This window comes from Arachis hypogaea, chromosome 18, assembly GCF_003086295.3.
Source record: "Arachis hypogaea cultivar Tifrunner chromosome 18, arahy.Tifrunner.gnm2.J5K5, whole genome shotgun sequence".
In the NCBI taxonomy this organism is placed as follows: Eukaryota; Viridiplantae; Streptophyta; class Magnoliopsida; order Fabales; family Fabaceae; genus Arachis; species Arachis hypogaea.
Window position 1 is genome coordinate 6590616 of NC_092053.1, and position 14832 is coordinate 6605447.

Here is a 14832-nt window from a genome sequence, read left to right on the forward strand (position 1 = left end):
AAATTTAAAACTTTTTTTAGAAGGTAGAAAGATAACTAAATAGATGAGCTAGGACTTCAAATAAATTTTTTCGTTAAAAATTGTTTTATAACGTTTGTAAGACAAGAAATTGAGCTCGAGTAATTCACAAGAATGAACAAAAATGAATGAGCCAACGATGATAATGAAGACGGAGAAAAAATCGTCGACAAAATAAGTAATGTACCCTAAGGATGTTAGGATTTTACAGGAATAATTTGTTCTTCATATTACATTATTTTGATGCAGCGCTTGATACTAAAAAAAACAGGGATATATGGATATCATTAATGATATTTTATAATTCTCAAGTGAACCAACTCTAACTATGCCAACAACGGCCTCAACCATTGAAATTTGAAGGGCTTTAAGCAGTGCATAGCTTTGGCCATAGCTCTCTTCATTTCCCTTCAAATAAAATATCATTCAATTGAGTAAGTCATTTTCTGGAAATACTAACTGCAAGTCTTCATTGTCTCTATAAACTTGAACTAGAACTGCAGCCTTGTACACAAACATCCCAAACATGGCTGGCACAAGCTGAAATGAACAACATATATTAATGCAAATGACCATGTGTTTTGTCTAGTGATGTGTACTTCAAATGTTTTATAGCATAAGTTTCAAATTTTACCTGAAAATCAAAGAAATCATTGGTAAAATACTGATGGGACAGAACCCAAATACCATAGATTGCTGCCGGAATCACAAGCCTTGGAGATGAGAGGGACATGCTACAACCCTTTATCAACCGCTCCAATGAATCTTGTAGGTCCTCACTTCTTATACCAATCCTGGTTTATAAGAACTTGTTTATCAAAACAAGGGATGATCAACAACAACATAAGAACTTCTTTATGTTTTTATTTCCAATATTTTCTGTTTTAAGAATTTTGTGAAGATAAGATGAAAAAAGAAAATAAGATTTTATTGTTTTAGTTTTTTCTCTATAAAATCCTGAAAACAAAAAATACAAAAAATGAAAACAGAAAATGTTTTCTCAAACCAAATAGACCCCTTAGTAATTATGAAATTGTAAACAAGTTTGAGTTTTACTTCTTGGGCTTCTTTTTTCTGAATATCTGAGCAACAGATTCAGTGGAGAGGTTATCTGCATGTTGATACAATAGCCGAAGATACAAGCAACTGCATTGCAGATTATATCAGTTTAATTAAATACCATAACAATCATTGGAAAAACAAGCTGCCATTTTCTTCTCATCCACATAGAGAAGCACCTACTTAAAAAGAAATCACATTCACTACAGAAAATTAAATAAATGCAAATCAAACCTGAAAAGAACTCCAATCCCATAACTCACAGCAGCCTCCACATCATAAAGCAACAATAAAAATGATTGAGAGATTAGAATCAGTATGCTAGCTTTGTATGATTTATGAACTTTGATAGCAAGTTGTAAAATCTTCTTTCTTTCTTTTTGGCAACAGAAGAGAAAATAGTTATTTAAACAAAGAGCTTACCTGTGCTGATAAAGTTATGAAGCAATATCCACTACAAGCTAGTCCAATACCTATGGATATGAGAAGTATTTCCCTCTTGAGCTACAATTACAAAATCATGAAAAAGAATCAGAAGCTTCCTTAACATCTGAACAACAATTGCTTAATCAAAGCTACATGCCTCAGATAACATCACACCATTGTCTTTGAGACAATAAACCTACTGAGTTTCAAGATAAGTATCATACAGATTCATATTTCAGAATGTTCAGTTTCCTCCGTCGTTCGCTGCTATCCTGCAACATCTGTTAGTATACATGAAGACAAGCATCCTCTATTATTCAACGATTGAATTACTATAATTATTGACTGAAGAAAGGGGAGCTGGCCATAGTATTCATCTGATAAAACACAAAATGAAGTTCTAGAAATGTTAAAAAGTATACCTTAGCATTCAGTTTCTTGTTTATTGGGGCAGAATTTTCACCTAAAACCCACTCCTGGGTTCTTGAAAGTTTCAAAAAGCCATCATCATCAATATTACTCTCAGTGATCTACAAATATTACAAGCATCTGATGTGATTGAATTGCCTGATCAATGAAATCATACACAACATGATATACAATTGAATCATAGCAATTCAATGAAACAATGTATGGAAGCCAAGTTTGAAACTGAACCTGCCCTGGTTGTTGAGAAGTGTTGCCAATATCATAAGATTCAAGAGAAGTACTTCTGAACTTTCTCTGCCATAACATATCAGACAGCCTTGATATGAAATCCCCATTGACTTCTCTCTCCTCAAGAAATATTTGCAAGACATCCTCCTCTACATCACTCACTGTCACTGATAATCAAAGAGTTTCAACTCATTAGCTTTCATTACAAACAAATATCACCTCTTATTTCTTTTTAAAGATTAAAGGATAATAATGAAAGCTTGAAACTAGAGCATACATGGGGAAGCATTATCCACAGAAAGGAGACAAAAACGCTATCTGAATTCTCAAAACATGGGGAAATGAAGAAGAGAGGTGGTAAGTGCTAACCTGAAGGAGGAGCAGCTCTTAAAACTGAGACGGATGGAGAAATAGAAGTGGAAAAAGAACTTGGGAAACGAGACAAGACATGAATTCTGGGGAGCTGAAGGTTGGAAGAAGAAGAAGAAGAGGGTAAGAATCCAATCCTTGAAAGAGCGTCCATTATGGATGGATGAAAGGCTAATTGTTCATTTCAGTGTAAAGAAAGAATTGTGTGTTATTTGGTCAAAAAATATCTGAGCTGAGTAGAGTGATGAGTGATCTATCATCTCACTTTGGAAAGTAACATTATCCGCTGTCACAACTCACAACTTCAACCTTAAAATTTACATGACATAATGGTAAACTAATGACAAGTTCTATATCATTTTCTATGTATAAAAAACAAATTATACTTATTTTTTTAATTATAAATTTAATATTGTATTATATTTTATTATCATTTTTATTTTTCTTTCTTATATGTTTAATATCAAAGTGAAAGGTAAAAAAAAAACATATGTATTGTAGAGTATTTTTAAGAATTTCTCGCTATTTATTATTATTTTTGTTTTAAAAAAAGTTTAAAAAGGCTGTTTCAAAAGAAGGTTATTGTTATAATGTTATACATTTTTTAAAGGAAAATTGGGTTTAACTATTTATTATATTTTATTAAGAAAATTATAGATATTGAAATTTTCCTATGATTCTTTTGATATACAAAAAATCAAAAACAGAGTTCCCGTAAGGATGTGCTTTATGTTATAAAATATTTCTAATTTTTTTTTTTGGTGACTAAAAATATTTCTAATTTGTAAACACAAAACAACAAGACATGGGAAAAGCTAATTAGAAAAATTGCTTAAATATAATTAATTAATAATTATTTAACTTTTTTGGGGAAAAAAAGGTGTAGGGAAGCTAGGGTTTTTAATGCCCTTAGAATTAGTTATAACTTATAAGCCTCTCGGGTTGAATCGGTGAGAGGAATCAATGGCTCGCCTGAGCTTAGAGCAAGTATTGAAGGACAACAATGGCGATGATCCAAGTTCCATTACCAGTCTTCAGCTCAATCACAAGGCACTTTCAGATGTTAGGCTTCCATCCTACTCTTTTTTATTTCAACTTGGAACCACCAAAGATATTAACTTTTTCAGTTTTGGTAAATGCCCAGGTCTCTTGTTTGTCCAGCTTCAGCAATCTGGAGAAGCTCGACCTCAAACTCAACAACCTAACTTCACTAGAGGTACTCTCTCTTTTTCTTTCTTTTCTGAAAGAATAAATCTTATGGGCATTCTGATTGGCTTCTTATCTATGGTACCGCAGGGGTTGAGGTCATGCGTTAATTTGAAATGGTTATCCGTTTTGGAGAACAAATTAGAAACCTTGGAAGGAATTCAAGGGCTTACTAAGCTCACTGTAAGTAGCTGCATTTTGTGAATATTAATATCACCTGAGCTTGGGAATTTAGTTTACTTCTTTCTGGTTGCTAGTCCTGTGTGTTGTGTACCTTATTATTGGATTTAAGACTTCGTTTATTAAAATTTTTATGGTTATTTTGAAAACTACTGTAAGATTAGTTATTAGCTTTTCTTGTGCTGCTGCTACTTACTGGTGTGTGGATTCTGTTGAGTTTTATTGTACATTTCTGCCTCCATTTGTGTACTTTGCTGTTTGCCTATGTGTGTATTCGAAGTGATGAGCTTATTTCAAGTCAACCAATCTTTTATGCTTGATTTCTTCTAATAAAACTTCTTGAAGATTTAGGAGTCACATTTGTATGTATATACGAACCAGGTGCTAAATGCAGGCAAAAATAAGCTTAGATCTATGGATGAGGTCAGATCGCTTGTTAGCCTCCGAGCACTGATTTTGAATGGTAAGACTTCTTTTGCTGACCATCTACTTTGAAGGTTGAACTTGGAACATTGTGAGAATATTTCGGTAATCTTTGAAGGAGTTAGAACCTCTTTTCTCCCTTTGCTCTTACCTATTTTTGTATGTTTTCTTTGGGCAGAAAATGAGATTGTTTCCATTTGCAAGCTTGATGAATTGAAAGAATTGAACACCATTGGTAAGAATTACCATACTCTCTGTTTCCTATGAGTTCCAATACTTCTGAACTCACCTAATGGGATAGCTCGCATTTGAATAATCCTGAAATATCTCTAATTTCTCATGTAGTTCTATCCAAAAATCCAATCAGGAAAATTGGTGGGGCTCTGACAAAGGTGAAATCTATCACAAAGGTAAAGGTTCCTCAAGATGTGAAGCTCCTTCATTAATGTTTATTTCAGTATTGTATTCCCATTGCTCATAAACCTTTCCTGGTTGTAGCTCTCCCTCTCTCATTGCCAGCTTCAGGGAATAGACTGCTCACTCAAGTCTTGTGTAGAGTTGAGAGAACTCCGCCTTGCCCACAATGAGATTCAGGTGTGCTTTGAATGTGACTTCCCTTTTTCAATTCCAGTTCAAGATAAAATTTGCTGTTGCAATATTCCATAATGTGCTTTCATATCATTTTTTAATGACTTTATTGCTTAGAGTTTTTAGGTTTTACTGTTTATAACATCTTGCTACGTTTTGGATTCTCAGTCTCTCCCAGATGAATTAGCACAGAATTCAAAGCTCCAGAATTTAGATTTGGGGAATAATGTGATCACAAAGTGGTCAGAACTAAAGGTTTGACGTAGTATACATATATGGCATTTCTCTTTGTCTAATGTTTCATAATTATCTAGACACTTTCCAACCCCTGTATCTTCATCGTTGTTGTTGCACCTGTAGGTGCTTAAATCCCTCACAAATCTGAGAAATCTCAATCTTCAAGGAAATCCAGTTGCTTCGATTGAGAAGGTTACTAGAAAGGTAATCCTTTTATTTTCTATTCTTATGTTAATTCACACTTGCTTCTAAAATTTCATCCTTAAACAGCCATGGTGCTATGTTGCAGGTTAAGAAAGCACTGCCAAAACTTCGTATATTCAATGCTAGACCAGTAGATAAAGATGCAAAGAATGAGAAATGTGACGATGATGGTGGTAATGATTTTTCAGTAGATCAAGTAGGTCAAAATATGAAAGATAGCACCAAAGACAAGAAGAGGGCAAGATTCCATGGTGAGAATGAGGATGATCATGCTGAAGTTGTTGGTGATCTTGAATTTGAGAGAAAATCAAGTAAGAAAAAGAAGAAAACTGTTGATGATTTCAAGAAGGAAGTCAGAGTCACTGACGAGGAAAATACAGATCATAACAAGAAATCAACTAAGAAAAAGCCCAAGAATGATGACAATCCTGTGGACAAGGAATTAGCTCCGCGGGAGAATGTTACTAGGATCGAGAAGAAACATAAGAAAAAACAAAAGAATGAGAAACAAAGTGAACTTGATGTGATTGATGATGCAGAAGCTTCATTTGTGGAGCTTTTTAATACTGGAGATACAGAAAATCTTAATCATGTTGATGAAATGAAACAGGAGAAAGTGCCTAAGGATGCAAAACAGGTGGATAGCACATCGATCTCATTTACCAAGCGAAAGAGTACTAAGACAAAGAGCATGGAGTCTCAGTCAGATCCATTATTAGAAATTGGAATGGGAGGGCCATCGACATGGGGCGACGACTGACAAGTGGAAACGTCTAGCGAGATGCCGCAGCTTTGAGCCATTCAGTGCAACTAGAATTTAGTCTAGTTTTCTCACTCAGGATAACTCGTTGCTACTGAGTTCCTGTGTTATTCTTCAATGCTCCAGGTTGTTGGGTTATGTTGCTACTTTTTACTGCCCCTCAAATTGTTTACTCTTTGCTACTGAGTTCCTGGGTAATTTTGCTTTGCTCCAAGTTGTTGGGTTATGTTGCTACTTTGTGGTGTGCAAACATCATAGACTGGATCCATTTACTGATCATACTTTTTACTGTCCCTCAAATAGTTTAATTCCAGCAGTAGTAGCTAGAACCATTTCATTAAAGTATTTTACTTTATGTTTCATGCCCCCGTTCCCATATTAATGTAATGTTAAATTTTGAAAGGGAGCCTTTAATTTTTGTTATAAAAGAGTGGATATATTTGCAACTTCATGTCTCTAGTAACTGCTTGGTATATTAGGCCAATGAGTAATAGCTCAAATGGTATAAACTCTCTGTACTCATCTAATGTACTCATCTAAGAGGTTGCGGGTTCGAGTCTTCATATCTTTGGTATAAAAAAAAAAAATAAAAAACTGCTTGGTATATTAGAACACATGCTATTTTGATTTCGAAATTTAAATTAGGAGTATTGTTACTGTTAGGTTTTTTACCATCAAGAAACTACATCATGATAACATGCAGAGACATCTGTCTATAATTAAAAAAAGAATTGCACATTTGTTCTATTTTTAACTTTGGTTTATTTTTCAATGTTAATATGAAAACAGTTAAAATTAGTCTCGTCTTAAACACTCGAGCTACCCCAATTAGCACACGCACAATCTAACTATCTAAGGTTGAACAAGTCATTACGAAAATGTGTATATCCGAAACTGTTATAGATAAGAAGCAATATTGGACTTGTATCCAAAATATGAACACGCCATAAGTCAACTTTGACTGAAAATAATGAGAAAAAGAAAAAGAAAGCACGCACGAGAATGAGATTAGGACAATTTTATTTTCCGCATGGCTTTTGCCTTTTGTGTATATAGCTTTCTGACTTTAATATGCAGTTACGTGACTATACTAAATATCAAACAACATTAAATAAAAAGCAGAAGAATGCTAGAAATACATATATTTTTTTTTTTTTACCAAAGATAAGAGACTCGAACTCGCAACCTCTTAATTGAGTATGGGGAGACTATGCCATTTGAGCTATTACTCATTGCCTAGAAATACATATATTTGCTCTCACATTATTTTGTAATTTTATTATAGTTCATTCATTTCCTATTTTGTACGCAGTCATTTTTATACACAAGATATAATCATCAAGTGATTTGTCTGATTCAAACAAGTATAGTATACTATATAAAAAAATATACAAGGCGCCAAGTTTGATTGACCAAATTAGTCTGAAACACCATTTATAATACGGTTTGAAATATCAGCAAATGAAGATATTATTGATATGAAACTGTATTTTCTCACGCACGTTTTATAGTTGTTTCTGACTTTATCACGAGTTACTGCAGATAATATCTTCTATTTGTCTTTGAAAGTAGTTAACAAGATAGATGCATGTATGTAATTGCTGGTGATACTGAATGATACACTTAATTTGACCACTGTAGTTGATGCTCAAAACAATTCAGAATTCGTTTATAAATTATTAAACTATATGCCTTATATATATCAATTCAAATTTAATTTAATTTCTTTATCGATTGGTTAGCTAATTTTTGAAATGTCAATGCGATGGGGTGCATAAAGAATCTTAAAGCATGACCAATTAAGCTGTTAAGTGCTAACTGCTATTTAAATATGTACTAGTAGCTTTTTGGTTTCAATTGCATCTATATATAGCTAGTTAAGAGCCATTATTGGGTGCTTTAATTAATTTATTTGTAATAATAATATGAATTATTGCAGCTAACTTATGCTTACTCTATGTTTTAGTTGAAGAAAAGTACTCATCATCTATAATTTAATATATAAAACTAAAGAGGTTGCTATTTAAGTAGGAGCAGTTCACACGAATGCACTTGAATACTGTACTTATTTCCCAACCAAAAAAGAAAAAAGAAGGAAACAACAGTTGCAAGTTGAATCACGTAAATATCATACTAATAAATTAACAATAGGATGATATTTAACCAAGAAGATTATTATATCGTAGCCTTATCCGTAGTTTAGTGTTAGCCTTTTATGGTTTCAAGTCTATTATGCAGAATTAAGTCTTATAAAAGCGATGATACGCAGAAGAAGGCCAGGTCCTTATCAAATAAGCCTTGAATATCCTGTACCAATTTACTGATTATTACTTTCAAGATGTCCAAGTGATCATGGACAAAATCACCCGACTCTAAGACTGGGTTTGATTCTAAGAATAGGTCAAGACATTTAAAATAAGACACAAAGAACATAAATACAAAAATTAGTATTTTTGTATTTTGTTTGACGATAAACTATAACAAATTATATTTTTTTGTTAGTATTCCTGTATTTTTTGTGTCAAAATAAATATAAAATATACTAATTCAATATTTCTAAAAATACTATATCATATGATCGTGTATGCTTGTACTAAATTCAAGTTGATTGGTGACATGCATGGTATATGATGCAATTTTCGAGATGGGCTTAATACCTTACTTAACCCAAAAACCAAAAAGTCAAGATATTAATATTGAAGCGAAGTTGCATTGATTGATGGTGGAACCACTTGGTACCAAAGATATTGAGCAAAATGCACGCGTATGAACATTCAGATAAGCATACACACAAAATTGGTGCGCATGCAATTGTACAAATCGAAAAGCCTTGGAGGGTATATGTCGTCTATCTATATGAAACTACTTCTAAACGAACCAGTACAAACACGCAGTGGAGTCCTCAACTAGTTAGCAACTAATAGAAGCAAATTGCGTTGTATTATTGGTGGATATACGTATCAATCAAAAGTCAAAACCATCCCTCATCATCACCTCTTAAGATCGCTTTACATTCTTCACTACTTGTCTATCAACTGTTGTAAGAAAATAGAGTAAAAGTAAACCAATAATTATTCTCTTTATATTTTCCTTTTAATCATTAAGACTAATACCAATATACCATCTTGTAAGTTGTAACTATATAACTCTTTAATTTGACACACACAGATATATATAATTCTGAACCCGCTCCCCCATTCTTTTAAATTTAAGTTTGTGGCATTACTCTCTTGCGAAACGTAGTCATAAATGTCAATTATTAGTTTGCGAAAGAACACGGCATATATATATATATACACACACATTTCTAGAAGGGGGATATAATAAGTCATAAGAGACTAACAAGAGAGCCACTTGCACCATAATGTAGTAGCTATAAATGTATGCAAATTTGTGTACGACGTGCGAGCGCGTTATCTTTCTCTCTTGCTAATTAACTATTGGGATACATCATAGTTGATGCAATGTCAATGTATTGTTATTCAACGAATAGATCAGGTGGGGCTTAACAAATTAATGATAAATATTAGTATGTAGAAAATATTCATTCTAGGGGCGGCTTATTTGTATTTTTCGAATGTCTAGTCTGTGTACATACAATGCTTTTCACAGTGGCACGGTTAATAACAACCTTTTTTAATTATATGATATAATATTATTTAACATCGTCATTAATTATCATTAGTAGTTGTTGAATTTAGGCTTAATAGTAATCTGAGATGACTCAGCATTTGTTCAATTGGCACCGTCCTGAGCCGGGACACCATGCACCATCTTCATATTAATGTGGCCTAAATACAGACATAGAGATATAGATGGGAGCCTAAAACTTATTATTTGATTGTTTATTTTTATAAACGTTTTTCATCGTACAACACTAATATAATGATTTCAACATTGTGAATTGCAATTTCTGTTTTATTTGTCATCCATATATTTTGGTTCATGGTACGCTGGATCTGACAACGTGATGGTTATGCATTTTATCAAGAGATTCTTTCTGAGGCCACGTGTTTTTTTGTAGAACATACGTACTATTGCCTGCATTTTTGACATGTGATTTATATTTTTATTTTATGTTTTTCCGTTTATTGAAATAGATTCAAGTATATTTACCTTATTTCTGGTTCCCCATATTTTCACAAATTCACATGTGCTGAAAGTTGTGGTGCTTGAAAGTTGAAACAAAAGCTCATTATTAATGTCCGAGTGAAATATGGACCCCATGGTCCTGTTGTGATCAATATAAAACGAAAAAGAAAAAAAAGGGCACAAATTAATAATAAATGTCTAAACTTAAAGGTGTTTAAACATTTATTAGGCATATTTGAATAATTACTTTATTTTAATTTGTATCATAAAGAAAAACTACAGAAAACTATTAATCTTTTTTATTTTATTTTATAAGATAGAGATCAGAGTGGGTGATTTTTTGGCCTAATAATTTTGATAGATTTTGAGTGGAAAATTAAAGTAAACTAACTATTTCATTCTTTAGAAATCAAAATGTTACCAAAAAAAGTAATATAAAAAGATAAAAAAAGCTAAAACGGGTTTTATTTAAAGAAAAACGAAAAAACCGTGAAAGTTCGAATACAATTATAATATAATTAGTTGGGTAAGAGCGAATAGTAGAGTTGAATAACTAGAATTGGTGGAGAAAGATGCAATTTGAAGGAAGATGAGAATAAGAAATGTAAGAGCGAAATACATAGGATGGTTCCAAGTTGAATATTCAGCATAAACCAGTATTGACTCTACTTTCAATACTGATTCGCATTCGCTGTTGCTACCAGACACGATAACGGTCTCCTCTCCACACTTGTCACTTAATATAAATACCCACTCTCCCCCCTTTCCCTTTTAACACTCAATTCAATTCAATTCAATGGATATCGATATGATCACCACTCTTCACTCTGACATCATCAACTCCCACATCCTCACCCGCCTCGACGGCCCCACCCTCGCCTCCGCAGCCGCCTCCTCCTCCCACCTCCGCCGTCTCTGCACCCAGCACCACCTCTGGACCACCATCTGCGCCTCCACCTGGCCCTCCCTCACCCACCCCCTTGCCGCACATCTCATCTCTACTCTCCCCAATCAACACCGCTCCATCTTCTCCGACTCCTTCCCCTCCCTTCACCCATCCGCCCTCCATAACAACCAAAATCCACCGCCATCGCCCTCGCCAGAACTCATCTCCGCCGTTGACATCTACTACAACGGCCAACCCGTCTTTTCCCGCGTCCACCGCACCGAAACCCAAAAGGGATGGTTCCTCTGCTCCCCTCTCTGGATCGATATACTTGAACCCAACGAGACGGTTCCCACGCCATTGAAGTTCGCCAAAAGCGAAGACGACGACGACTGGCTCAGGCACGTCCAGGAGAATCTGGAACTCAGCTGGATCCTAATCGACCCGAGCCTGAAGCGCGCGGCCAACCTGTCGAGCCGGAGGGCGGTGTCTGCCCGGCGTCACTGGCTGACCGGAGAGGCGGAGGTGGTGTACGCCGTGGGCGTGGAGGAAGGAGGGGCGCAGTGCGCCGTGAAGGTGACATGCTGCGGAAAATCGGGCGGGGAGATGCAGGTGAGGGAGGTGAGTTTGACGATGGAGGACCTTGATGGGCGGCACGTGATGGGGAGGGACAGCATGGTAATTTTGCAGAGGGCGATGGAGAGTAGTAAGAGGAAGAAGGTGGATGTGGGAGAAGCCAAGGAGAGGTATGAAAAGTTCTGTGATACGAAGATTGAGAGGAGAGAGATGAGGATCAAGAAAGAGAAAGCTATGGACACTCTTGCCATGTTCGTCGCTTTCACCGTCTTCGTTACCTTGTTTTGCTTCCTCAGGTTCTATGTCTGTGTTTGACTATTTATTATTTCTTCATTCTTTTTTTTCTTTTCTTTTCACACATACAAATGTAATACTATACCAATCCAATAAAAATTTACTTTGACCAAGATTGTGGCACCATGTTCCTTTACACATGTCTAATAGTCTAATTTATACTGTCACCTATCTGAATTCTTAAGTACAATGATAATAATGTTTTCCTATATATCTGAATTACCCACTCCTTTAATAACTGCACGATTTGGATTGCAATGCGTCCTTATCAATAGCTTTGAAATTCACCATGGCAAACATTAATTATTCAATCCTAGATATAGAGCTCTTCTTATTTGGCTTGGTTACTTTTTGTTAATGTCATTGCTCATGCAAAATTTCAGTAGAATTTTATATGCAAGTTTAAAACTAGTCAGCTCATCGTAAGTCGGACTAAAAATCAACGAAATTGTCTAAAAGTAAAAACAGATATTTATCTCTTATAATAAAGTCTTTGTCAAAATCCATATTAATTCTGAATTAAACCGAGTTATACCCCAATAACATAACTATAATAGCAGTAAGCATTGCTTCTGACAAAATACACGAGTATTTCTTTTCTTTTCATTTGATTCCTTCTTCACATTACTCTGAACTATGCTTGAGATATATATTAAAATATCAATTTGGACAAAATATACTTGGAATAGATTAAAAGAAAATTCAAAAATAAAACTAAATAAGTAAATATTGGGACGCTGGGAGGGAGGAAGAATGGTAGCAGAACGCGGGATGATTGAGTACACAAGTCTACAACCACTATTTGTGGAATTCCAACTAAGGCGTGAATATCCTGTGTAATCTTATATGTTCAATGGATGTATTCATTGTATACTTAATTATTGGTGACCAAATTAAAATAAAAAAAAACATATATTATATGCTCATTAATTTTATATCTATTTTTTCTTAAAAAGAATATCACTTAATTTTAACAATATGATAAGACTAAAATTCACAATTATTCAGTCAATTGATATCAGATTATCATATTCCATATGATATGCATTATGCACAGTTTTCATCACACACAGATACTTAAATTTTAAAATGATCTTTGAGATTAGTGTTATATACTAAAATCGTCCCGAAATTTCAATTGCACTAATTATGTCTTTAACATTGACAAAAATACACTACATTAGTCCCTGACCCATTTTCCATTAACGGCATGATGACATAGTTTGATGACGTGACATGTTAGTGACATGTGTCACTCCATGATTTGGTCACGTATAATCGTATGATGATGTGTTAACCAGTGACACGTGATATGATGACGTAGATGGTTATGACACGTGTCACAATGTTATTTTGCCACATGTTTGTTTGTGCCACGTGTCGCAACAGTATTCATCTATGTGTCATCCCATTATGTCATCATTATAAATACTCCAAATTAGTCCCTCACTTTACATTAAGTGACTCATTTTAGTCCTTGAAATTGAATGTCGTGTACCAAACTAATCTCTTCACCAGTTTTTTCTCATTTTTTTTTTAAAAATTTAAAATTTTTAATTTTTAGATGCATTAATTTCAATTCTATTTTTTCACATATCGTTTAAATACAAGTGCTTTTATAAAGAATTTTAAAATTTTAGTTTTAATTATATAATTTTTTTTTCTATAATAATTTAACATTAGTAAATTTTGTAATATATAAGTATGTTATTATAAAAAAAGAATTACATGATTGATTAGACACATTTTTTCATAAAAAAATATGTTTTTAACAAAAAATTAAGAACAAAAATACACATTTTTTTCGGTTCTTATGAAATACACGTTTTCATTGTGTGTAAATGGATTAGACCGAAGACACTTTAAGCACCCTCACTATCATCTCCGACCTCCTCAGTCTAGATAAAAGAGGTCGGAGATGGTAGTGGGGTGCTTGAAATATCTTCACGTCAACTCTAAGACAACGGTTCAAGGTACCCGCAAGAAAAAAAATATTTTATAAAAGCACTTGTATTTAAATAACATGTGAAAAAATAGAATTGAAATTAATGGATTCAAAGATATTGATAAATTTTGAATTTATAGAAAAAAAAAGGAGAAAAAACTAGTGAATGGACTAGTTTGGTGCACGACATTCAATTTTAGGGACTAAAATGAGTCAGTTAACTCAAAGTGAGGGACTAATTTGGTGCATCTATAATTATGACATAATGGATGACACGTGGACAAATACTGTTGTAACACGTGGCACAAACAGATACGTGGCCAAATAGCATTATGTGTAATGACCCAGCTTCTAGCACGTGATGACCAATGCTAGCCGCTAGGCGCTACTACACGGCTTTTCCTAAAAACTCTAGATCTTATATTAAATAAATACATATGAGCCTGTAGCGCTAATCGAGATCACGTGTGAGATATATAGATATAAGGAAATAGATAATAGTTAAATAGATAATATATACATGAAGCATAGAAAATACAGAAAATATAGTAATATCATGCATATATGCCTTTACACCGGGTTACGGCTTATTCATGAAAATATTTACAGACTCCATATTTATACTAACAGGCCACGACTCACAAGAGTCACCCTAGTCTGAGTCCTATTCTAACTTGTTTATATAGGTATTTACAAAAGCACATAACCCTCTAAAAGTCTATACAAAGCGAGGGCAAAGACAACTACTACTGCTGCTACTATTATAACTACTGCTGGTCATCGATCCATGGTAGCTGAAGAAACACGGAAGTACTGTGTGGAAGTAAGAGAAGTAGCTCTGACCCTCCGGTAATGCTACTGCTGCTCGCTAGTCGCAAGGCTGGAAACTCAAAGAAGATCTCACTAGTTTGC

At 34.1% G+C, this 14832-nt stretch overlaps 3 protein-coding genes across 5 annotated transcripts; 2 read left to right on the forward strand and 1 right to left on the reverse strand.

Annotated features, from left to right (window-relative positions):
• Window positions 1–158: 158 nt before the first annotated feature.
• Window positions 159–2829, reverse strand: LOC112773236 (uncharacterized). 3 transcript variants are annotated; one of them, XM_025818311.3, is made up of 9 exons: window positions 2530–2829; window positions 2161–2327; window positions 1926–2033; window positions 1728–1784; window positions 1501–1581; window positions 1312–1346; window positions 1075–1164; window positions 653–812; window positions 159–558 (listed from the first exon to the last, which is right to left on the reverse strand). In XM_025818311.3, the coding sequence occupies exons 1-9, from the start codon at window positions 2681–2683 to the stop codon at window positions 445–447; spliced, it is 966 nt and encodes a 321-aa protein (XP_025674096.1). In that variant the 5' UTR covers window positions 2684–2829; the 3' UTR covers window positions 159–444. The 3 variants fall into 3 exon arrangements, with proteins under 3 accessions (XP_025674096.1, XP_025674097.1, XP_029150626.1); XM_025818312.3 differs by having other exon boundaries at window positions 1728–1775; window positions 2530–2814; XM_029294793.2 differs by lacking the exon at window positions 1728–1784 and having other exon boundaries at window positions 2530–2814.
• Window positions 2830–3113: 284 nt separating this feature from the next.
• On the forward strand, window positions 3114–6573 carry LOC112773238 (uncharacterized). The gene is made up of 10 exons (XM_025818313.3): window positions 3114–3591; window positions 3674–3745; window positions 3826–3918; window positions 4297–4378; window positions 4517–4573; window positions 4684–4748; window positions 4837–4932; window positions 5095–5181; window positions 5287–5367; window positions 5453–6573. Exons 1-10 carry the CDS (start codon window positions 3493–3495, stop codon window positions 6125–6127), a joined length of 1407 nt encoding a protein of 468 aa, XP_025674098.1. The 5' UTR covers window positions 3114–3492; the 3' UTR covers window positions 6128–6573.
• A 4442-nt stretch (window positions 6574–11015) lies between these two features.
• LOC112769474 (F-box protein At2g27310) lies at window positions 11016–11996 on the forward strand. The gene has a single exon (XM_025813988.1). It carries the CDS (start codon window positions 11016–11018, stop codon window positions 11994–11996), a length of 981 nt encoding a protein of 326 aa, XP_025669773.1.
• The last annotated feature ends 2836 nt before the right edge of the window (window positions 11997–14832 follow it).

Coding starts and splice junctions, on each gene's coding strand:
- LOC112773236 (XM_025818311.3), bottom strand. CDS start 2,683: ATGGACGCTCTTTCAAGGATTGGATTCTTACCCTCTTCTTCTTCTTCT. Junction 1,785..1,925: donor ACAAGAAACTGAATGCTAAG/GTATACTTTTTA, acceptor GTATACTAACAG/ATGTTGCAGGATAGCAGCGA. Junction 1,347..1,500: donor TCATAACTTTATCAGCACAG/GTAAGCTCTTTG, acceptor TATGATGTGGAG/GCTGCTGTGAGTTATGGGAT.
- LOC112773238 (XM_025818313.3), top strand. CDS start 3,493: ATGGCTCGCCTGAGCTTAGAGCAAGTATTGAAGGACAACAATGGCGAT. Junction 4,749..4,836: donor AGGTGAAATCTATCACAAAG/GTAAAGGTTCCT, acceptor TCCTGGTTGTAG/CTCTCCCTCTCTCATTGCCA. Junction 4,933..5,094: donor TTGCCCACAATGAGATTCAG/GTGTGCTTTGAA, acceptor TTGGATTCTCAG/TCTCTCCCAGATGAATTAGC.
- LOC112769474 (XM_025813988.1), top strand. CDS start 11,016: ATGGATATCGATATGATCACCACTCTTCACTCTGACATCATCAACTCC.